General features: G+C 39.6%; 3 protein-coding genes across 3 annotated transcripts; all 3 read right to left on the bottom strand.

Moving 5' to 3' along the window:
• Nucleotides 1-875: 875 nt before the first annotated feature.
• Nucleotides 876-4,199, bottom strand: rgs9bp (regulator of G protein signaling 9 binding protein). Its single transcript, XM_080864884.1, has 3 exons — nucleotides 3,783-4,199; nucleotides 2,059-2,365; nucleotides 876-1,323 (listed from the first exon to the last, which is right to left on the bottom strand). Exons 1-3 carry the CDS (start codon nucleotides 3,876-3,878, stop codon nucleotides 950-952), a joined length of 777 nt encoding a protein of 258 aa, XP_080721010.1. The 5' UTR covers nucleotides 3,879-4,199; the 3' UTR covers nucleotides 876-949.
• A 691-nt stretch (nucleotides 4,200-4,890) lies between these two features.
• LOC308385553 (kinesin-like protein KIF20A) lies at nucleotides 4,891-11,729 on the bottom strand. The gene is made up of 18 exons (XM_080864544.1): nucleotides 11,497-11,729; nucleotides 11,243-11,338; nucleotides 10,573-10,692; nucleotides 10,350-10,488; nucleotides 10,088-10,272; nucleotides 9,897-9,984; nucleotides 9,640-9,816; nucleotides 9,439-9,550; nucleotides 9,302-9,364; nucleotides 8,066-8,212; nucleotides 7,689-7,848; nucleotides 7,437-7,616; nucleotides 7,024-7,163; nucleotides 6,744-6,909; nucleotides 6,401-6,524; nucleotides 5,686-5,756; nucleotides 5,461-5,580; nucleotides 4,891-5,258 (listed from the first exon to the last, which is right to left on the bottom strand). The coding sequence occupies exons 1-18, from the start codon at nucleotides 11,596-11,598 to the stop codon at nucleotides 5,043-5,045; spliced, it is 2,406 nt and encodes an 801-aa protein (XP_080720670.1). The 5' UTR covers nucleotides 11,599-11,729; the 3' UTR covers nucleotides 4,891-5,042.
• Nucleotides 11,730-22,047: 10,318 nt separating this feature from the next.
• pomp (proteasome maturation protein) lies at nucleotides 22,048-23,601 on the bottom strand. Its single transcript, XM_080865679.1, has 6 exons — nucleotides 23,509-23,601; nucleotides 23,095-23,192; nucleotides 22,902-22,962; nucleotides 22,609-22,710; nucleotides 22,428-22,521; nucleotides 22,048-22,332 (listed from the first exon to the last, which is right to left on the bottom strand). Exons 1-6 carry the CDS (start codon nucleotides 23,584-23,586, stop codon nucleotides 22,265-22,267), a joined length of 501 nt encoding a protein of 166 aa, XP_080721805.1. The 5' UTR covers nucleotides 23,587-23,601; the 3' UTR covers nucleotides 22,048-22,264.
• Nucleotides 23,602-24,439: the final 838 nt, after the last annotated feature.

Genomic DNA, 24,439 nt, shown 5'->3' with positions numbered 1-24,439 from the left:
AGTACCCGAAAAATATAAATTAATAAGTACTAATACATCAGAATGAATATAAAGCTCCTATTGTACTATTTTTTGTTTGTATATTTGATGATTCATATTTCAACCTTTCAGATTTGATTTACTGGACTGAGAATCTGCTGCCATCTATACTGTAGTCTATACACTTTTCTTTCATGAATATGAAAATAATTTCCAGTGGCTGAGCGGTTTTGTCATAGCTTTGAACCAACCTAAGAGGAGTGAGATGGTATTGCAGCCATCTTTTAGGGACTTGTCAGCCTGCAGTAACTTATGCAAGACTTGAGAGGATTTTGGATCCAAAGTTGTGCTTTGAGGTAATAATTTACAGAACAAAAACACAACAAAACCCCAAGAAGACAGTTTCATATCAAAGTTGATACTTTTATATTGTGCAACTGTGCTAAACATCATCAGTTCTCTACAGCACTTTATATAGAAAATACATGATCACCTATATTAAGAAGCATTTGCACCTATGTCTTCTCAGTTGCAATAAGGAATAGGAAGTGCCTTTCTGGCTGCTTAGAAAAAAAGAAGAAAAAAAAAAAAGTAGAATTGCTCCTTTTGTGCATCAAAAGCTAGTCAGGAAAAAAAAAAAATACAATGTTGGCTCCATTTTCTTTTCAAACCGTTGTTAGTGAAATAAAACATAATTTTATTGTATAACAGGCAGTCATGTACTTTGTTTAATGCATATGGCAGCCTTGGATTCACTGCAAGACATGGCAAACAAGTTCGCATCCAGATTAATTTCAGTATTTGTAGAACGCACTAATAAAGGTTTACAATAAAAGTCACCTTTTCATCATTGCAAAGAATATAGTTAAAAGAACACTACTGTACCTGCAAAGCTTGCCAGTGTTACAGTATTAGAGAGCATTTCTGAGGTTGCACCAAAAAAAATAAAAAATAAAAATTAAGGTTTTGTTCATGAGAAAAGGACAAGACAGACAGATAATGTGGCTGCCACCAAAACAACTGCAAACAGCAATAAGAGCACAAAGATCAAACTGCGCTGGCATAGAGGCTTGTGTCCAGGCTGCTCCTCGTCAATGCTGAGCAGAGCCAGGGAGGCGCTCTCGGTGCTGCTGAGCGGGTCTGCGTATTGTGGCCCCCGGGGCTCCACCATCCAGCGCAACACATTTACTTTTTTCTCCATGTCATCAATCATGTGGTCGATTTGGCTGATTTCCTGCTCCATGGTGCTCCGTTCCTGGCTCTCAAGACCAGCAGGAAGGGTTGGAGGCTCCTGGTTCAAGTCTGCCAAACTGAGTGCTCGAGCTGCTACCTCACTGCCTCCTCCTGCATTACCAGAAACAAATTTTAGCTTTCCATTTTCTTTTGGCTTTTACAACTCAATAGTGGATTTGTAAAATGTGGCAGAAGCTTTCCACTTCATCATGTGGGGAAACGAAATGTGAATATTTGAACAAAATCTCATGGCAATCCTCATTGCTTAAAAATTCTAATGTAATATTGTCACAGTGGCACTACAGAGGAATAAATAAATCAGCAGCATCCAACATCTGGGGGCCATTAAAACCTGAACCAGTCCATTTAAAAGTTGGGAAAACATTGTGTATCAGTGTGATGGACCAACTCAAGCACAGCTCCACACACTTTACTTCTATCCATCAATGATAACAGAAAAAAATAATAGTAAACTGAATAAATGCAGGGCTAGAGTCCAAATATTTCACCTTTACTGATGCCACAGGACATTCACACGAGATACTCTAAAATGTTAGCACACTGGCAGATTTGAGCATATTAATTCTGATAAAATATTATCTGCAGAGTATGAAAAACAGCTAAATACTTTACATAACAATCCAAAAAGCTTTCCCCTCCATGTGTAGTCATTGAGTCTTACAAGATACAATAATAGAGTTTCCTCTGCATTCACTCTAAAACAACCTCTGAAGACTAAAGTAGTGCAGTTATTTTGCGGTTTTCTTAGTTTTGCTTAAAGTTCGATTTCAGTTGACAACACTGCTTGCATCTAGTAGCAGCAGTATGTGAAAGGCTTGCATTTACCTTGTAGGCCAGTCTGCACCAAGGAAGCAGTGTTGGCTAGGGAGAAGTTGTCACCCATGCTGAAAACCTTGCACATGTCAACATGGAGCAGTTCTAGACTGGAGGAGAAGGCCACCCAGAGGAGCTCCATCTCCTTGCGCTGGTCCTCGGGCAGGCTCTTGTCCCGCAGATGTGAGGTCAGATGCAGACGGATGGCCTCGGCCAAATTCAGGGCCTTTTCTCGCATTTGTCTTAGCTCATCCCGCAGCTGCAAACTGTCTGTGCAGCCACCAACACATGCAGCCAAATGCCGGTAACATGCTACCACCTGTAACAAAGATTTGACAGTGCTCGGTAATATGCAGAGCTCAGGAATTCCTAGTTAAACAAAAGTATTCCAGATAATTCCCTTCCAAGGTGGCTAAACTCCAAGTTTGCAAGAGGAATGGGCTTTTTGTTTTTCATAGTAGGGACATGCCCTTGCTGTCCATATCACCTGCTGTATTTAGACCACTAATCTTAATTAGGTATTGCACATCATTAACCTTCTGAGCAGCTATTCTCTGCTAAACACTTCACCAACCCACGCACGCACGCACACACACACACACACACACACACACACACACACACACACACACACACACACACACACACACACACACACACACACACACACACACACACACACACACACACACACACACACAAAAAAAAAAAAATCAGAGTACCGAAACTGAAAGAAAACTGTTTGGGGAAAAAAGCTGATCGAGCTGAACATTAGTCATCTTAACCTGCTTGAAACAGCAACTGAAGTGCAGAAAAACGTACACGTTTTGTTTTCTGATCTAAATCATACTGCAAGAATTATTTACTTTCAGCCGATACATTTAACCTTGGGGGGAGAGAGAGATTAGCAGGTGGTTTCATTCATTAAAAATATTAGAAATAATCTCATTAACATTGATCTATTTCTAGATAAGCCAAAGCAACCTCGTGTACTCTGAGTGGCCCATTTTCCTAGCATGCACTGGTGACGGTAAAACCACAGATGCGCTATACCATTCTTAAATTGTAACGTTTACTTTGAAAATCAGTTATATTAAATATTAACACCATCTTGTCATTTTCTGCGCTTCATTTGTGGCTGCTTACACCAATTAATGAGTAGAAATACTACCATCGACCTCTAGGTACAAGGAAAATAAGATGCAAACTGCCATTGTGCAAACATCCTTTATCATACTGACAAAAATAACTTTAAAATTAAACAGTTGATTTTAATGGGGAGAAAATGTCGAACATGTCCACGGCATTATCTAACGCAGGAGAGTCGCACAGACTCAGTGGACCAAGAAATTCTTTTCAGTGAGAGTGCACTTTTAGCCACAGGGGTCGGGAATAAAGGATGTTACTTTCCCCCCTTTGTGCATGCTCTGCGTGTAAAATGTTTACGTGGCGACGGCTATAGAACTGAAACCAAATGGAGTTAATTTTTTTTCCCCCATACGTTTTATATTCTCATGCAATACTGAACTCTTTACATACCAAGTATTCACATGAAATTCTGGAAATTACTGCCGTGTACAAATCAACTTCCCAGCCATTTTTTCATATTCATGTCCACAAATCTATTAGACTGGTACATAAACATGCAAATACAACGTAGTAGACAAATGTAAAGGAGACTAGAGTGAGGTCAGAGCTTTCTTTATGACCAGAGGAGAAGACTTGGAGCAACTTACCTTTATCACAGATTCCACCAGATCCTTCCCATCAGCCAAAGTCTTGTCTGTGCCAACTGTGCAGTCATTGCCCACTTTGTTATTTACAAGTGGCATGAGGGATGACTTGTCCAGAGTCTAGGACTCTGCCACAGCAGACAAGAGTTTGGCCCGGCTACCTTTTACTTCCCTGGCTGCCACTGCTCCTCTTCTTCCCCTGGAAGATTCTTCATTCAGTGGCTGAGGGTCGAGACAAACTCAGTCCCAAGGCAGCATGATGCACAACAATATCCCCCTGCAGCAACTATATTGCAATTACAGGTCCTAAACATGCTATGGATGCTGGAGTGGGGAAAAGTCAAAGTAATGAAGAAAAATGAAAAAAATGATAATAAAATGATGTAACTGTTAAGCAAGGTGCTAATCCTATGATTGACCCCTTTGCACTGACGCAGGCTAAGACAGGCAGCTAATCTTATTAACCATCAACGATACCAGAGAGGAGAGCAGCTGGCTGCCTACCACAATGGCCCCTTCACTAACTGAGGACACTGTGCTCTGTTACTTCAAGCACACCACAGTGGCTACACCTCCTTCACTCAGCTGTAAAGGTCAATATACTCCATAAATATTTTATTAGCATGTTGGAAATTTGTTGTACATTGCACTAGGTGAGAATTAAAGATTTGAATTGACTGTGTGTAAAGATAAACTAATAAGCAGATTAGAAAGCACACTGATGCACTTAAGGGTATTGAAAGTTGTAGATTGCTTTGTCCTATCAAGGTTCTTTGTGGTTTACTTTCCCCTGAAGGCTCTGGAAAATGGATGGCCTTATTTTGAACAGCTCCATGTACTGAATGCATGCTTAGAAGAAGCAGGTTATATTTCTATAGCAGTGGATGCAGAAGGAGCTTTTTCATGTGGAAAAAGTCTATAGACCAAATAAAAAGACAGCACATATACGGTGAGCATGAACTCACATTACACCAATGGAGCTTTGAAACGAAGCCTTCTAAAAACAGAAGGAGATTGCTTAGATTTTCTGTGCATCTTCATATGTAAAGCATTAAGTGTACAATTTTATTTTATTTTAAAAAAAAAAAAAAACTATAGCACAAGACACGCACACAAAAATACACATTTCATTCTCAGTTAAAGGGGATTTTCTTCAAATCCGAAGGAAGTTCTTAAAAACAAAATGCAATTTTCCTCAGTTGAAAGGAGGACATTTTCATGCACTAACCGGGTGAGTGCAGTTGTTGTACAACAACTGGGCTTTCAATGGTGTACAGTCTTGCCTGTTTTCCTCAGTGTTCGGGCAGACGTTCCCTTCCGTGGTGATGTGACAGCCTCCCTGATGTTGGCGAGAAGGCCTCGCTTAGTCTTTGCTTGCACAGGGGACTTCTGGGAGAGCTTGGCAACTTCTGCCTTCAGCGAGACAATCTCCTTGTCTTTTTCCACATTTTGCTGTAGGATCTCTTCCATGGATTTTTTCTTTAAAAATAAATAATAATTTCATATGATATAGACAGGCATTATTTGTGCTGTGAGAAAAGTATTTGCTGCTTCTTGATTTCTCCTTTTTTAATTTTTCTGGTCATGTGTAAGAAAGTAATTGCTCCATCAATCTAATATCTGGTTGTGCCACCCTTGGTAGCAAGAACATGTTGTGTACTCCTGCTGTGCATCATCTCACCTGATCATCAGCAGTCCTCTGCAGAGCCTCAAGATCAGCTGATTTCTCCATAAAACCATCTCTGACCTTCTGTAGCGTTTCATTAAGCTCCATCAGCCTTTTCTCCAGCGACAAAATTAGCTGACGAGCAAACATCAACACACACACACACACACACACACACACACACATAATTACATAGCCAATCAGAGCCAGTGTTTAACTGGAAAGTTGTGTCCTTGTTACCTGTTGTTTATCCTCACACATCCGCTCTATGGCACATTTCTCTCTGTGTAGGCACCTGTATCGATCATCTCCTGTGTAGGGTTGAATTTGCTGCTGTTTTAATAAATGCTGGCCTCATGATAAAAAAAGCTAAAACTTAATTGCAAATGAAAATGACAACAAATGAAGAGCAGGAAACTTAAAATTTAAAATCAAGGAAACCACTTTCCCATTAAACGGAAGTTTTTCTTCCCACTGTTCCCAAGTGCTTGCTCAGAGGGTCATCTAAGTTTTCTCTGCATTCTTGTGGGGTCTCAACCTTTCAATATAAACCGCAACTGTTGAGATTTTGCGCTATAAAAAGAAAACTGAACGGATTCAAGTTTTTTGTATTTTGGAAGGGGTTCTTTTTTTAAATCCTTTCGAAAATTTAAAAATAGTCCTTATTCATAAATATACTTAAAACTACTAAATAATTTCATCAGTCTCTAAAACCTTGAGGCACTACATTTCTCAAAAATCATTGCATTTGTCAACTTTCTAAGTTCCTATTGTTATTTCAAGGAAGTTTAAAAAAAAGTAAAAAGTCTAAAAGTAAAACTCTACTCAAGTCTTGATTGTTTTACATGTCCTGTGATGGTGTACAAAGTAGAGCAACGCTGAGAAATGTGTGCCACCATCCAAAGGAAAATTCACATCTATGAAACAAGACAAAAAACCCATTAACTGGACCAACCTGCTTCTCCTGCCCATATACTCAGTGGTTCAGTCTGGCTCGATTGATCCACGGTTGGAGCAGCAGGAACTACACCGGTCCTCGAAGTCAAGGCCTCCAACTCTGACACTTTACGCCTGAGGGCCTACACAGTCAAGAAGAGTCAAAGCTGTTGTGTTCATCATCAGTATCTCAGGGTGTTGGCTACTTAAATTGTCAGCATAGCTAATGTGCAGTTTACCGATTGATCCATTGTTTGACAAATCTTTTATTCAAGATTCCCTTACATCAGTACACAAGTGAATTTAGCAAGACCCTGGGAAAAAGTTTAGACGGGATATTTCAACAGCCAACTGAAACATACCTCCACTTTCTCCTGTTCTGCAGTGAACTCATCGAGCGGTACATAGTTATCCTCCAGATTGGTCATAGCGCTGTGATAAGCATGTTCTTTAATAGCATCCTTGTACATCTCAAATGTGTTTTCCAGTTTATCCCGGTAGCTCTCCTTCAGCTCTTCGATCTGACGACTTCACAGTTGCAGAAGATAATATTGGAAAATAATCAACTTCACCTGAAATCACTACCAACAGCATACACATTTATGGAAGATCGCTGGCCCACTTTTGCAAAACTGCACATACTTGCGGAGTTCTTCACTTTCCATCAGCTGCTGCAACATGGCGTCTCCCATTTCTTTGCGAATTTCGATTTCTTGCAGCAGGTTTTTTCTTCGCTCAGCCAGTAGCTTTGTTCTTAAGTTCTCAACCACATTCAAAAGTTCCTATAAAAAAAAAATAAAAAAAAAAAAAAAATATAATAATAATAATAATAATAATAATAATAATAATAAGTTGAAACAAATGAACGTTAATATTAGAAATGAGACAAAAAAAAAAAAAAAACCCCGAAACAATTTCTATTATCTTAGCCATTATCTTTCAAGAACGTGAGTACAGGCATGCTGCTGCTACTTTCAAGCTACAGTTGGGCATAGGGCATGCTTTCAGCTAAATCAGTGTTTAATGGAAGACTTTTTTTTTTTTTTTTTTTTTACACTCTGTGGCAACAAAGACATGTCAGCCTCCTCTTCTTCATCAAGCAGCTCATCTTCAGACAGGTAACTCTCCAGGACATTGCTGTCAAACACCCCGTTGCTCAGCAGGGGCTTGCCATCATGACCTACGAGACGAGGAGCCAGAGATTCTAGAGCCTTATCTGGGATCACCTGCACCACCTACACAAATCAGAGCTGAGATCAGTGCTTCACGTCACCAAGGCCTTTTCTGCATTTTGAACTCGGGCTAACCTGTTTGGCAACAGCTGAGAACTTCATGACATGGAGAGTCTCGTCATAGGTGGAAGCACACTGGTTAATGTTGACAATCATGGAGGGTCTTCCCTTCCCGCAGAAGAAAGCCTGGAACAGCTTGGTGAGCTTGCTTTCTCGGAAGGGGATGCTCCTCGTTCTGATGGATGACAACATAAAAGCATGCAAAAGGTTTAAAAACACATAACCATCCGACATGAAGGTTCATTTATTCCTTCGCCAACACCATAACCAACATACAATAACGCTAACGAGGACAAGATGTGACAAAAGTTACATTACTTAAAAACAAACAAAAGCTTTAGCATTTTGTGTCAACACTCATGTTTGCTCTGGTGGTGATAGTCTCACTGTACCTGTCAGGCCCACTGTTGCGGAGCGCAGTGATACACTTCCCCAAAATAAGCAGGGAATTATTAATGTTACCCGCCTCCTTAAGCCTCTCTCCAAAAGTCTTTGTTTTGTTGCATCTTTCTGAGCCGGCCAGATCACAGAGAGAGAACCTGCGAGAGAAAAAACACAAACAGAAGAATCATAGTTTCACAATTTATGTTTACAAAAAAAAAAAAAAAAAAAAAAAAAAAAAAGGTGGACATGTTAGTGCCTCAGTCCCAGCAATGAATCAGAGTTCTCACCTAATAACTCCCGCTGAAGGCCCCAAAACATTCCCTTAGGGAAACTCATTTCATGTGATCCATTTTATTTTCCTGTACTTGAAGAACCATTTTAGTTTATTTTAACATTTAAAACATGATCCCAAAAACCACTATGAGAAGCACTTCTATAGCAAAGATGCAAGATAAATATCACGTTGACACAATATTCCATTTTTTACTGCACTATTATTTTCGATACTATAAGTATTGGATACCATTCCCAAAGAGTTCATTCTGTTCATCTGGACGTAGCGTTTTCAGTGGGAGTCACTGATCCAAGTGACTTCTTCAGTCTCAGCTGACTGCAATCTTATAAACAATACATTTGCACAATAGCTGAAGCGGCCTAGCCCACTAATTTGGCTAGGTTCAGTTATTGTTTAAAGTCAACTCTTTGGGATTTACTTACCTGGATGATTGAGCATGTATCAAGATATCAGACACTCTGTCCAAGTGCAAAACTTTTGTTTTTCACTGTACTAGATTACATTTTTGATTTAAATATGATCTTCATTAGCTTTACTGCAGCAATAATGCATTTTAGTACTTTTAGGAGGACAACCACCGTTTTAAATATTGATGAACTGAGATGGAACCATGATTGTTAGTAGGGATTTTCAGCATGATTTTCAACTTGAGAAATTAGTTGCAAAAAATATTATTAAGTACACTTTACATTTATTGATTGCCATTTTAGATTGTTAGTATGCTTTATTTGCATTTGCAAAAAATCACATTCTTATTTAGCATTACACATTTGTTTAATTTTGAGTCAATTATTTTTCATCTTTATATTAAATTGCTTATTGTCTTTTTAATCCCCCCATCTTTTATCTCAGTCATGGACGGACGGACTTTTGCAATGTTACAAAATCCTTTTACAATACACAAGTTTTCTGAGCAGGTTAAAGTTAACTTCTACTTTCATATACTTACTCAGAGACCCTTTCAGCTGTCCCTCCATTGATCCTCAGTAACTTCATTGTAAATATGCTGTGGCTGTAAGGAAAGCCTGTGTGAGTTTTGAACAGGTTGTTTAACACCACATCCATGATAAACTTAACTGGTTTTACCTTCGGCTAGATGAGTGGTTCATCTTTGTGGCTGCAGCACTTCTGTTTTTATTCCCAAAGTGTAGCAGCTTGGAGGCTTCACCCAGGTTATGAATGTTGATCCAAATGAGGTCTGAAATCAAAACAAATGTTTTTCCTTTAATCATTAATGCTAACATTCACCTGATAATTTAAGAACATAAGCCAAGGTCATTTCCACACCTTTAACATAAGCATTTCCAGCACCATCATCGCATACACGGAGACAGGCACGTTTCTTGGATTTGGAGCACAAAGATGGCTGGAGAAGATCGTACACATACTCATTGTAGATTTCAAAGAAAGCCACCCATAAGGCAAACTGGCTGTCATTTGCTTCTGCCTGGTTGCTGGTCAGCACTAAAGTAGGAGCACAGAAGACCGTAAATATAGAAATAATAAGAATCCACAACAATAATCACTATTCTAATGAGTAGTACCCGTTTGAGTTGAAAATGCAGAAGAGGATGAAAGATGGCTGGGCGAACAAGACTGTAGACAACCACTGCCTCTGAGAGAATCACACTCCTAGACCAGAGGAGAGACGTACGAGTGTAAACAGCACTACACTCAAGTGCTTTATTACCATCTTCTCTTTTCTGGAATACATTTGACAGAACTGAGTCCTTACTTCTTTAAATGAAGCAAAAATGGCAGCTTTAGTGATTCTTTCCTGCTTTACTTGGTGAAAATCCAGAGACTGCACACCATTCCTGAGGTAGGGCTTCAGGTCCATTCCCGGATACTGATGTTCTCCAATGTACTGAAAAGTGCTTTCCAGCACTCGAGGCAGTATCCCTGGCTCTTTTGGAGATCCTGCAGGACTTCAAAACATTACCAGAAGAACTTTGCACGACTTGAACTTCACAAGGATATTGTGCTTCTGTCCGTACCTTGGATTGTGAAGGTTTTCCCAGCATTGGTTACACCATAGCTGAATATCAGTGCGTTCTTCCCATCCAAGAAATCACTCATTTGGCTTTTGACTGTGTTCTCAAACAGCTCAGCCTGTGTTGTGTCAGGCCCAAAAATCTAAAAGGCAACAGAAGATAAAAAGTCGACAATTACTGACATAGAAAGGGGGGGAGAAAATGGGTCATTTCAAATGTTACTGACCTGTGAAAAATAAAATTTGTGGAGTGACATGCCAATTCCTTTCTCACGGCTCTTGATGGTGGCAGAACCTTTTGGTGCATTCAGTGTCACCGTCTGGCTGTTTTCAATCACAACACAAGCCTGAGAGATGGGAAAACAAAGTGTTTAACAGTCTTTGTAAATCCAACTATCTCAGAGTCAGAACTGGCATGGGCACTATGTTGGCGCAAAAGTGGCAACTGTCTTAAATCAGGTGCTCTTTCCATTAGTTTTATTTTGAATGCAAGACAACTGCTCTTAAATAGTATTAGGCTACAAGATCATCTAATCCAAGGGGAGTGGTGGTGGTCAGAGGGCCCGGTGGCGCCAGTGTCCGGCAGCCTCGCCTCTGTCAGTGCGCCCCAGGGTGGCTGTGGCTACAATGTAGCTTGCCATCACCAGTGTGTGAATGGGTGGATGACTGGATATGTAAAGCGCTTTGGGGTCCTTAGGGACTAGTAAAGCGCTATATAAATACAGGCCATTTACATTTACATTTAAGGGGAGGGGGACCTCTTGTGTTTTAATACAAAATGTTCCAGTCCTTTATATTCATGGAAATGTGCAGATGAGCTACAACACTTGCAGAAGAAAGCAGAGACGATACACACTGTTTTTTCCTTATTGGTCATCCCAGTATGTTCGAGTGTACCTGATCCTCATTGTTAGAGAGCTCCTCTTTAGAGAAAGGCCTCACTCTGAGATAAACGCTCATTGTCTGCTGTTCAGCTGCACTGGGTGCATCAGTCTAACAACAGAAAAAGACAAATCAAAGCAGAGGAGCTGAGTTTAAACCGTTTCTTCCAGTCCCTCCATTCAGTTACTGGGACAGACACCCCAAATAAGCGAAGACTTGGCAGTAATGGTTATGCATTAAAAACACAAACAAACACAAATAAACATTACCTGTTGCAGGGACGTGTTGCCGGGAGGAAGACAAGTCAAGTCCATGTCAACAGACTGCATACAAACACTGTTTTCCTGAATCATTTCACTAACTTTACTCATCTTCAAGTAAATTAGCTCAAACAACAACTACAAAAAGAAGTAATAGTTATTTGTTAAATTCATACATGAGATTGAGTGTAAGATATCAGCACTAAAGCTGATTTAACAGTCACTGACTACTGTAGGTTTGAAATAACTTAACAAGAGCCAGTAGACCTGCTGGTTTTCCCTCCACTGAGAATCAAGGGAAAGCTTCTAATCACTGCTAATTGGAAGCAGATGTGAGTTCAAGCAAGTCATCAATATGTCCAACCAGCTTGGAGTGCCCTGTGTGTCAGATTCTCATTTGATGAATGTGTCACTGTACAAAAAGGTGACATATTGAAAAAGTTAACAAGCAAGCAAACAAGCAAGTAAGACAAAATAGAACCGTTTTAGTCTTTGAGGATTCTTCCAAACATAGATTTCCTTATTGGTTTGATTTGATTATGATGTTGGAGAGCGCAGTCTAACCCACCAGTGTTCACTGTGGTTTAGATCTGCAGCCGGTTTCACAAGCGCAGTCTGTAGGATTAAACCAATCTTATTTTTGCTCAGGTTTACGCAAAATAAACTTAAAAATTAAGCCACCTTCACTTTGGAGTTTAGTTGTCTGGGACAAAACGAAATTACAAACAGAGATTAAGAATAACCCAAATACTGTAACATAATTAGGGTTTGGTGGGAGATACGTAAGAGGTTGGATAGAGAAGACAGCACATTATTTTTAACCCCTTTATTGAGAAACTGCAGTCTGTTTGATATGTGGCGTAACAACAGGTTACAAATGATCAGCGACCTTGATCAAAACATCACATTGGTGAACTTTCAACAATTGAAGTCACATTTTAATTTTTCTTCAGAACATTTTTTTTTTTAGCTTTCTCCAGGTTCATAACTGTGTTGTCACAATTTTTAGAAACAGCTATATATGATGACCTGGAGACATTTCTTATGAAGGAAACATACAGAACTCATTTTACTTCTGCTTTTTATTCATCACTCTATGCTCACAGTAGCAGTACATTGAGTGCTATTGAAAAATGGGAGGCAGATCTTAATAATCAATATACTGAGGAGGAATCGAAAGGAACTATTAGCATAGTTAGGTTTACTTTCACTTGCAACCGCCAGGGAGAAACCCAGTACAAAATTTTGCACTGCCTATATATAGGCCCTAATGCAGAGGTAGGGAACTCCAGGCCTTGAGAGCCGGTGTCCTGGAGGTTTTAGACCTCACCCTGGGTCAACACACCTGAATCAAATGATTAGTTCATTACCAGGTCTCTGGAGAACTTCAAGGGCTGTGTCCCAATTAAGAGACCGCATGCTTGAAGTACGCGCACTACGCGTACTACGTACGATGCGTACTATAAGTACGAGAAGTGCGGAAGTGAGAGGCTTGTGAAATGGGACGGTATACGCTTTGTCGCGCTGTTCAGGTTGCCTAGCAACCATGATACTAACGCGAGACACGTTACATACAGCATTGTTTGACAGAAATGAAGGAGAAAAATTCATTTTTGTCATGACATCACTTTGATTAGTTGAGTATCTGAGGCGCTATGAATTGTGGAATATATGGGACCACGAAGCGTGCACCGGACCACGCTTGATATTTGGGGAAATCGATGGCGCATTTGGAGTATGCATTTTTTTTTAAATGAACTTTATTTAGAACAATAATAATGACAATCTCAAAGAGACAAGCCACATATTGAATCAATCAGAACAGAATCACACCTCCTGTACACCACAATGAAATCGACAATAACTGAAAGTAAGCATACATACATACACACACACACACACACACACACACACATATATATATATATATATATATATATATATATATATATATATATATATATATATATATATATATATATATATATATGCATATACACATGCATACGTACACATCTATATACACACATCTACATAATAATAATATAAAAGATGAATAACCAATACAAAAATAAATAACAATAAAAAAAGAATGAGAAAAAAAAGAAAAACAAGGAACAGAAATAAACGAGACAAGGGGGATCATAAAATCTCTGAAAGTGAGGTTCCATAAACAAGACACATAACTTAAATAAGGGGCTAAGAAAAATCAAACTCTTCTAAAAATCTATGCAATTTGATTGCTTGGGGCTTATTTATTAGCTTAAGAGATTTACGGAACAGGGAGAGGTCGTTTTTAAGAGCAGGCCATGAAGGGGGGGATTTAGCATATCGGCATTTATGTATGTAATACTTTGTTATAGGAGTATGCATTTGAAGTACACTTCAAATTGGGACAGCCGTCTACGCGTGGCGGTGACGTAACCGCACTTAAAATGCCTACGTCAAGCCTGCAGACTCTGAATTGGGACACAGCCAGCCACAGAGAAACACAGGAGACAGAGGTAAAACTGAACACACTCACATGAGACGCAGACCTTCACAATAAAACAGGAAACAAGAACACTACACAAAGACGCAGACTCGACACTGAGAGACAGACAGAAAATGACACATGGAACTAAAACCCACACAAAACATGAGAACACAAATCTTAAACACAAATAAACAGAAACATGGAACTCTAATAATAATAATAATAATAATAATAATAATACTCATAGCACCCAAAACCACAACAGTCATTCAAAAATAAACTAACAATCAAAACTGACCCAGAACCGTGACAAAAATGGCCAATTATATTTTGGACCTCAAAATATTAACCCAACAAATCATGAAAAATTAGGTTTAAATTATTGTTTGTGACAGTACATATTTCTGACAGTAGTAGTAGTCAGTAACAATTTGATTGTTTTTCTAACAAAAAACAGTGTGAAGCTTAAGTTAGACTTGTGTAGCTTTCTGGATTTTATACTCATTGGTTACATATTTATTTCTTATAAAGGCTATATAGCACATAAAATACAAATTCACACATTTTATGTAACAGAAATGTTTAATTATGTGGGCTATAGAAAATAATTACGTTATAGACCATATTTATATGAAACATATACTTATGCATTAACCATATGTAACACCTGCATATATGTTTAAAACAAGGCTTTGATTTTGCCACCCCATTTGATTTCCATGCCACCCTAGGAACATTTCTCTAGATCCACCCCTGGACCTGTCCTGGACCAGCAACACCAAATCAGTGACAAAAAGAGCTCAGCAGCGACTGCATTTCAAGAGACGACTGAAGAAGGTGCACATCCCCAAACCCATCTTTAATACTTTCTACAGAGGTACCATGCAGAGCATCCTAACCCGCTGCATCACAGTCTGGTATGAAAACTGCCACGCATCCAACCGCAGAGCCCTCCAGAGGATAGTGTGGACCGCTGAGCGTGTTATTGGCAGCTCTCTACCCAGTCTACAGGTTATTTACACCTCACTGGGAAAGCCACTAACATCATGGCTGACCCGCATCACCCTTCCCACCAACTGTTTACCACCGTTCCATCCAAAAGACGACTCTGCGTCATCAGGAACAGGTCGGAAAGATTGTGCAATAGCATTTTCCCCCAAAGCAGTCTGGCTCCTGAACACCAAGTGAAAATCAGGGGCAAAAGGTTTGATGGAGTGATGACTCCAAATTTAGTCTAAATCATCATCATATACGGAGGAGGTCAGGAGAGCGCTACAGCAGTGAATGTCTTCAGCCATCTTTAAAACACGGTGGATGCTCCGTCATGGTTTGGGGCTGCCTTTCAGCCAGTGGTGTTAGAAATGTTGTCAAAATGGATGCAGTTATGATGTGAACATTTTGTGCACTTAAATCTTACTGTGCTAATGACCCCTGCATCAGCACCATGTTTGGAATAGCAGTGGAGAAGACATAGATTCAATGCTGCAGAAATCCGAGCAAAGAAAGCTTCTAGAAGAGTAAAGACTAGCTAGAAGAATGAAGATTCACGGAGTAAATGTGAAAATTCATCACAGGGCTCTATGCACTTGATTAACTGACCGTGAGCAAGTTTGCTTGTCTGAAGCATTCCACATGCCACAAGATGGCAGCAAACTAAAGGTTCACAGAGAGATTTCTTAACTTTGGGACATTTAATCGATGAGTATTATTACACTTGATTAAACAAGCATGAAACTGGAAGATGTTTCAGACCTACCCCCCCCCCCCTCCTCCACACACACACACACACACACACACACACACACACACACACACACACACACACACACACACACACACACACACACACACACACACACACACACACACACACCAGCTGAATAGCATCTGAAAGTCACATCTTTAAGAAACAGACAAAAGTCCAGCAAAGTCCCCACACAGGTCCTGAGAGATGCATCTGAACCTTCAGTTCACTCCAAGATCACACATGTGCAGGAGAACTGAGTGCTGCTGTCAGATTTAAAAGTGCTTTAAACATGATGATACTGTCTTTGTTAAACAGCAGAATAGGTTTATAAAGTATCATTACCTAAAAATAGTGAAATTAATATCTCTAAATCTACTAAATGTAGCATTTTAAATTTGGACAGTTTACAGCAGCTGATTAAACAATCGAGACAGATGTGTAGTAAAACATTTATTTAGTGTTTCAAGTCAAAAACAAACAGCAGAGATACAGAGAAAGTCTTTTGGTGAAAAAAAGGAGATACTGAACGCTGAGTTTCAGTTGGGCGAATGAGGCTGCGTTGAGTGTTCAGACTGAGCAGAAATGCACTGTGCGTGTCCATTTACATCCTTTAGATCCAATCTTGACTCTTTTACCCACTGATATAATAAACCAGTACTTTTTTTGTATGTAATTTAATCTAAAGCACCCACAGTAACATTTTCCACCACAGGACTGCACTCTAAGGTCAGCATGGCGATGCAGTGGTTAGTTCTGTTGCCTCACAGCAAGAAGGTCGTGCATGTGAATCTGCTGTTTGCATGTTGGGTTCTCTGAGGATGCTCCGGCTCCCTCTCACTGTCCAACAACTTGCTTTTTTAGGTTAATTGTTGATTCTCTTGGGAACTACAATAATCTATTGGGAATGTGATCATGAGTGGTGAACTGTCAAGCGTGTACCCTGAGTTTTACCTCGTGACAGCTGGGATACTCTTCAACCCCCTCTCCAGCAACCCTTAAGTGCTTAAGAGGAAGGAAGAAGGAAAGGAAGGAAGGATAACTACACTTTATGATCTCAGCTGTGATTATTAAAGGTTTGTGCTTTCTACACATTCCCTGTAATGGAAAGAGCAGAGAGGTGTGGTGCTTCTTCACGGCCAGAAGGAGGCACTGTGGAACCATCAAACAAAAGACCCCAGTGCTGATAAGGCAACATGCTGTCCATTACCACCAGGTATGAGGACACAAGGTAGGTGTGAAACTCATCTGATCCATCCTCAGTCGCCCCAAATGAGAGTAAATGTGTTACTTTCCTTCAAGTCCTGTCGTATTATTTTGTATGCACAAAGGTTTTAGAACAGAAATATCTTTCCCACCACCACAGCGATGACAGGGTTGAGAAGTGGATCCATCTATGTCGTTCTGCTTCTAAACAAAGACACAAAGACCGTGCAAGTCAGGGAATTCCTTTAACATACACTTTCATTTTGAATAAGGCATAAAGTTAGAACTGGACCAGGGGACCCTGAATCCTCCCTTAGTTATGCTGCAATAAGATTCTTCTCATGTCACTTTTCTGACTATGTGTTTATACGCCACTCTGCATCTTATTATTAGTTATTATTATTCTCTTGCTCTCTGGCACAGCAGCCCCTTACCTGAGCCTGGTTCTGCTGGAGGTTTCTTCTTTTTAAAAGGGAGTTCTTCATGGCCGCTGTGGGGTATGTGTTATTGTAGGGTCTGATCTTACAGTCTAAAGCACCCCTAGGCAACTGTTGCTGTGATTTGTAATTTTATTTATGTAAATAAAATAGAATTGAACTGAAAATTGTAATGAAAAGCAAAACAATTTCAAACAATAAAAACTAAACTAAAATACATAAACTGACAACAGAAAGTAAGTGAAACTAGACAAAATTAAAAACAAATGAAAAAATGAAAAAGCAAAACTACAGTAACTCTGCAGTTACCCCACCCACTGTCGTAGAAGCTGACTAGTGTGAGTGGGCATCAAGAGGCAATGGAGGAGGCTGACTGTAGGTGAGCAGCCTGAAGTTTAGTGTCGTGGAGAGTTAGCAAAACAAAAACACTGTCCCACTTTTAACCCCTGACTTTGACACACGTCGTCTCTTTTTATGCGACAACCTCTGGTGATTAATATAAAAACCAAGATTACCTTTCATGTGTTTCTGTTAAACTGTTTGAATTCTGTTTGAATTACGTTGTCGCTTGCAATTAGGTCCCATATCACTCCCATGTTAAAATCCTTACACTGGCGTCTGGTTGTGTACAGATATCAGTTTAAAATCCTCACTTTTAAGTTCATATTTTTACAAGGTGAGGCCACCACCTATATCGCGGAGCTTTTTCAACCTTCAAACTCTAAACAGGATCCTCAGAGCCAGTGATAGTGGTCTTCTGACTATTCCACGGACCCGTTTGAAAACGAAGGGGGATCTCACTTTTCAAACCCTAGCTCCAACACTGTGGAACAGTTTACCTCCCCCACTACACACCATCGACTCTGTGGCTTCATTTAAAAAACAGCTTGAAGCACATCTGTTTAGACAGACATTTGGGTAACGTTCGTGTGTAATATGTTGTTTTGTTTGATACGCTTTTATATTCCCTTGAGAAGCACTTTTTAATAGCTTCATGTCTTAAAAAGCGCTATATAAAAAAAATGGATTAACTTACTTACTCTGGCTGCCAGTAAGCACCAAGGCAAACTTTCATCTCCATCAGCCTTCAGTTTGGTGCAACAAGCATGTAGCAATGATTTAAATGCTGATGGCAGCGTTCTAATGAATCCTTACTTTGACGATGACACACCAATGATTTATGTTTAAAATGAAGTTGTTGGAGAGCCTGTGCAAATAATCTAGAAGTAAAATTAGAGCCTTGATCCCTCTGAATTACTTTGGGAATCCCGAACACAGAAATGAATTGGCTAAAAGCTTAAACTATTCCCTTAGTAGAGCTTTGGGATCAGGATCACATCCAGGTTGTTGTGCTGGTAACTACATAGCAGGGGCTGTTCAGACTTCCTGGGCTGAGAGACAGATTAGGCTGAGTATACTATGTTGACATTTAAACCTGATATTAGTCCCTGTTGCACTGACATGTGAGATTGTAAAAATGAGAACGTGCCTGTTTTCTTTGACTTGTTGGTCTTTGTGGATGATCCTCAGTTTGAGTTTATTAGCCTCAAATCCCATTTAGTGTTTAAGATTTTGAATCAAAGGCCAGCTGCAAAAATACTCCTGTTCACAACTTTCAGTCACAGGCTGACACTGAGCCTCTTTGGTAAACCCAACAGCTTTTTAATGTCAAGAGAAGGCTTTTAGCTGCTGCAGACACGAGTAGATCTGACCCTAGAGGTTCTTTCTTTCATATGCCAACCTTTGTAATGATATTTTTCACAGGCGTTTATCGATTTATCAATGACCTTTTCTCATCAACATCAAAGAAAAAGTCTAGGAATAGGAGGTACTTTATGAACACCCACAGTCTCCCAAACTACCCCTCACCAGACTGTTGTTGTCTAAATCTGAATTGGAAATAATTATTCAAGCTTTTATTTCGGCTTGCTTAGATTATTGTAACAGCTGTTTTCTTTGTTTGAGCCAAAAGAATCGTAACTATCTCCAGTCAGTCCTGCTGCAAGGCTCTTAACAAAGGCATGAAAAAGAGAGCACATTACATAGGTTTTCTTCTCATTACACTGGCTTCCAGTACATTATAGAATTCACTTTTAGTGCTGACTATTAAAGCTCTGAGTCGTGACGCTCCTGCCTACATCTCTGATCTGTTAGAACCCCACCCTCCCTCTCACAGCCTGGGATCATCTAATCAAAGGCTGTTGGTGGTCCCACAAGCACGTTTTAGGATCAAAGGAGTCATATCTTTTAGAGCGGTGGCCCCCAGGTTGTGGAATGCTTTGACTCCACCTTTAGGTTTTTTAAAAAGCAGCTAAAGACTCATTTATTTAGACTAGCTTCTAAATGGATTTGTGCTGTATGATGATGATGTATGTTTTATGTACATCTGTGTGATACTATTGTGAACCACTTTCACCTCTCCTGTCCTGTCTTTCTTATCTTTCTCCATTTCCATGTGATGTTAGCTCCCTTTCTTCTCTCTCCCTGTGAAAAACAGCAGCTGAACCTTTAGCTAGCAAAAACGAAAACACCGTCCCACTTTTAACCCCTGAGTTTTAAACACGTCGTCTCTTTTTATGCGACAACCTCTGGTGAGTAATATAAGAAACAAGACTGCCTTTCATGTGTTTCTGTTTAGGCTCAAATCTATTTAACGGTTGGAGGTTTTCTCGGTGTTCATCAGTCACTCATCTGTGTGTATGTGGCACTGTGGCTTAGTTGGTTAAAGTACCTGTCTAGTAAGTATTAACACTAGAAAACAGGAGATCCTGGGTTCAACTCCCAGCAGTGCCTAAAACATAGTAGTTTTGTCTGTTCTCAGTCATCCAGGGCCTGTTAGTCTAAGGAGCTTTGAAAGATGAGTGTCCGGATTCCTTTAAGGGACACATCCCACTGGTGTATAAATACCTGGGACTCTCCACCGTTTCATTTTAGCAAGGGTCTCAAACTCACGGCTTACCTCCCTCCTACTTGGGGCCCGTATATTGACCTGAAGAAATATAATGCAGTTTGGCCATTGAAGTTACTTTTGTTGTTATGGAGGGTTTGTTTGTTGTTGAGTGCAATGTTAAAATAAGTTCTTTAAAAAGCACAAAATGATTTAATATGAAGGCAATATGAGCAGAGAGCACAAACTTGTTGAGGGATTGGCTGTTAGTTCAGTGTGAGAGTTATTTGTAAAGAAAACTATTTTCATTAGCAGTCAAAACTAACGTGTAAACTTAGAGACCATTTTGACGTTTGACCAGAGTGCTCTCTCGGCTGCAGCGTAATATTAAAATCCACTTCAAAAGACGCTCATCACATGTTTATAGTTTTTTAAAAACTTCAATGACACTGGCCAGAAAGAGAGTACCAAGTTGTTTGTTTGGTAGTTCAGTGAAAGGCTTCAGTTAATTAAGAGTGTGAAAATAATTAATTCAGCTTTGCAGTTTTGTCTTGTTATTCAATATTTGAAAATAAAAAACCAACACAACACTAGATTTTTGGAAATATTTGTGGATGTTTTCTACTTGGCCAAGGCCAATGAGGTCATTCATATCAGATCTCTTAGCGGCCCCTAAATCAGTTACTACGGGAACATGTGTGATTTGCAGCTGTAGAGAACATCTCACTGATTGCTGGATTAAATAGAGGCTAAACAACATTTTGGTCATGTAGACAACATATGGGCTCGTCCGGGATTTGAACCCGGGACCTCTCGCACCCTAAGCGAGAATCATACCCCTAGACCAACGAGCTACATGAAAATATGCAGTCTTTTCCAAAAGTCACATATCAGAGCAAATAAAGCGGCATGTATGAAAGATTGTCTTGAAAGCTACCAGTCAAAAGTTTTATCTACAATATAGAAAAACCCTGACAATGTGTGTCCAAAACTGAAGACGTCAAATAAATGAAGCAAGAAATATGGAATCATGTACCATCAAAAAGAATGATAAATAACTAAATATGTTTTAAATTTTAGATTCCTGGAAGTAGCCACGCTTTGCTTATTTTACAGTGCCACAAACCCTCAGCCTTCTCTCAATGAGCATCATGATATATGAAATGGTTTTCACTTCACAGATGTGCCTTTTTAGGGTTCATTTGTAGGATTTCTCTTTAGCACATTTTCACATGAACGTCATACATCACCCAGAAAAGCATCAATCACAAACCTATACTCTGCGTTTTTTCAGCTCGCTGCAGATGTTTGACCGGCCCATGCCACCAAGCATCAGCCATTATAAATTCAACCTCAGTGATTTCCACCCTGCTATTAATGTTAACAAGCTCGGGCTTCACAGTGCAAATTTTAAAAGAGAGTGGAGAGCCTTGCCAACAGCTCCTTAAGCTCTAATTGGAGAGTACAGTTGTATAAACATGCAATTAGACTTAAATAACATATCTGAAGAATTTAATTGTGGGATGAAAAAAAAAAAACGATTTAGATATCAATGAGTTTTTAAGGATACTTCAAGTTAGGCAAATGAAAAATGAGTGAAGTGAAGAATAACATGGATTAAAATACAAGTGTTGCTCTTTATTAACCTGTTGCATTGGCGAATCAATGTTAGCTATACAGGTGAACAAACTCAGAGTGGGTAGAGTGAGGCTTTGTTACACCTTCTCTCTGAACACATCACCAGGTAATTTTATCAGCGCAAGCTCATCTAAAAATGTCAATAACTGATCAAATGAACCAGGACAATGAGGAGAGTCATGAAGTTTATTAGAAATAACCAAATGAAATCATACAAAAGCAGCCTGTGTGAGTGACTTTTTTCAAGATCACTACACACGCACACCCATTTCCTGCTCAAAAGTACTCCACAACTAAAACTCTCCACCAACTACTAACTTTGGTTATGGAGTTGATAAACAAATGTATTCATACATAATAATAATATGGATCTGTGTGCACAACTCTGTTCACAACAATCCCAATTTGTACTCCACCATCATGTGTGGCTCACCCATCACTTCACTGTGGGCTGGATCTACAAAGGAAAAAGACAAAAGCACAGTATAAGCCATGGTTTCACGTCGTCACACATATCACTGAAGGTGTAAAAGGGAAGGACAAGGTTCCCACCGTTGAGGACGTCTTCAAATCCAATGGACTCATCGCTGTTTCGCAGCGTATCGAGAGCCAAATTTGAGCTCTGTAGGAATGGGAGACGCTGGATCTGGAGGGAAGAAACAGTTGGTGTCAGGACTGAGAAGGAGAAAAACAAAACAAAACACGAGAACACCTGAAAAAGGACTGCAGCTACCTGTCGGGCCGCCCTGTACTCCATTTGCAGTTTTAGAGGAGCGTGAAGACCCTGGATGTTTCTGAGTGTTGAGAAATTCATCTTATCCTGGTTCAATTGGAACTGCTCATGGAGAAACAGAAAACAGTGAGATACCCACAGAAACGTATTTTTACTACTTGCACTTTGTGTCTATTGTGATTAAACTGAGCTGCATTTGACAAAACAGTAATTTTTATAGTAAAACCAAGCACAGAACACAAATACCATTTAAGCCTTTCATGAAAACCGCATTAATTGGTTTAATGACTCACATTTTTTTCTGACAGCTCCAGCGGGTGGCTTGGAAGCAGTTCATTCTTAACACTGGTAAATCTGTTTAATAAAAGTAGAAGAGGAAAAAAACAGTATTACGAAAAGCACATTGTTCTTTATTTGGGGGCTAATACAAAAATGTGTTTTTGGAGATTACCATGCAACAGAGTTTTATTTTTAACAGTTTCTCACCCACTACGGAGGGAGTCCTGCACTCCGTAAGCTCCCTGTGGAGAGAACCCAGCCACAGGTACACTGTCCTTAAGCTGAGAGCGAAGTCCTCTGGAATTCTGTAGTCCACATCAAAGACATACATAAACCATTTACATTTGATAACACTTAGCTAATGGCTATCTAATGTAGCTAATAGCAACAAATACTGGAAGTTGTATTTATCTAAGGGACCTTGTGGCTAACCTAAGCGCTAGCTGGCATTAGCTCGAGTGACTAATCAAATTCACAGCTACTCAGTTTGGGCACGGTTAAAGACAAACAACTTCACCACCGAGACTTCAAATGATCACACAGATTATAAAGCAGAGAGAGTACGCAACAAGGTTTAAGATATTTAAAAATATGGTATAGGGATTAAAAACGCTATCATACCATTGTCACTTCGTTTGTTCCCCTTTCCTTTCGATACACTGCTGTATCCGGTAACGTCTCGTTTTGATGACGACACATCCGCTGATAGCTTATGTACAGGATCACGTCTTTCCAGTTAAACAGACAATGGTGTGCTGTACAATATGTAAAGTATACGAAATCAATTCGTTATCACTTAATTGAAGATATAAACATGAACTCTATGCCAACTTCGTATGGGGGAATGATTATGATCATAATGATAAATACGTATGCGTCCTCTATGCTTAATGTGAGGGGGTATAGCTCAGTGGTAGAGCATTTGACTGCAGATCAAGAGGTCCCCGGTTCAAATCCGGGTGCCCCCTGTTTTTCAGTTTTGCGTTAGTCATTTGCAAAACTTTAATTTGTCACCTTAATGACAAGTAAAGCTTTTGGAATTTAATGATAATAATAATAATAATAATAGCAGCCAGAATACAAGTAAGGCTGACCTTTAAAATGCACTTCTCTCTACAGTGCTACAGTGTGTTATCACAATGAGCTGAACACCCTCAGATATCAAGTTAAGAAACACAAAAGGCATAAATACAGTTAGGACCAGTTGGGATTGTCATTTTGCCTTCATATACCACCAGCATATATTTGAAATTGAACAGTCAAGATACAAACACACAGGATATCAGCTGTATGTTGATTTGCAGATGTTCATCATCAGCAGCAATTTTTGGCAGTCTGACTGTCTGGAATTCGGAATGTGGTTTAACACAATGTTACTGTAACAAACTATAGTCTACACACTAACAAGTCACTCATCTGTGTGTATGTGGCACTGTGGCTTAGTTGGTTAAAGTGCCTGTCTAGTAAGTATTAAACTAGAAAACAGGAGATCCTGGGTTCAACTCCCAGCAGTGCCTAAAACATAGTAGTTTTGTCTGTTCTCAGTCATCCA

Source organism: Rhamphochromis sp. 'chilingali' (genome assembly GCF_963969265.1).
Source record: "Rhamphochromis sp. 'chilingali' genome assembly, chromosome: 18".
Classification (NCBI taxonomy): Eukaryota; Metazoa; Chordata; class Actinopteri; order Cichliformes; family Cichlidae; genus Rhamphochromis; species Rhamphochromis sp. 'chilingali'.
The sequence above is the reverse complement of the archived record's forward strand: the minus strand, read 5'-3'. Positions and strand labels throughout refer to the sequence as shown.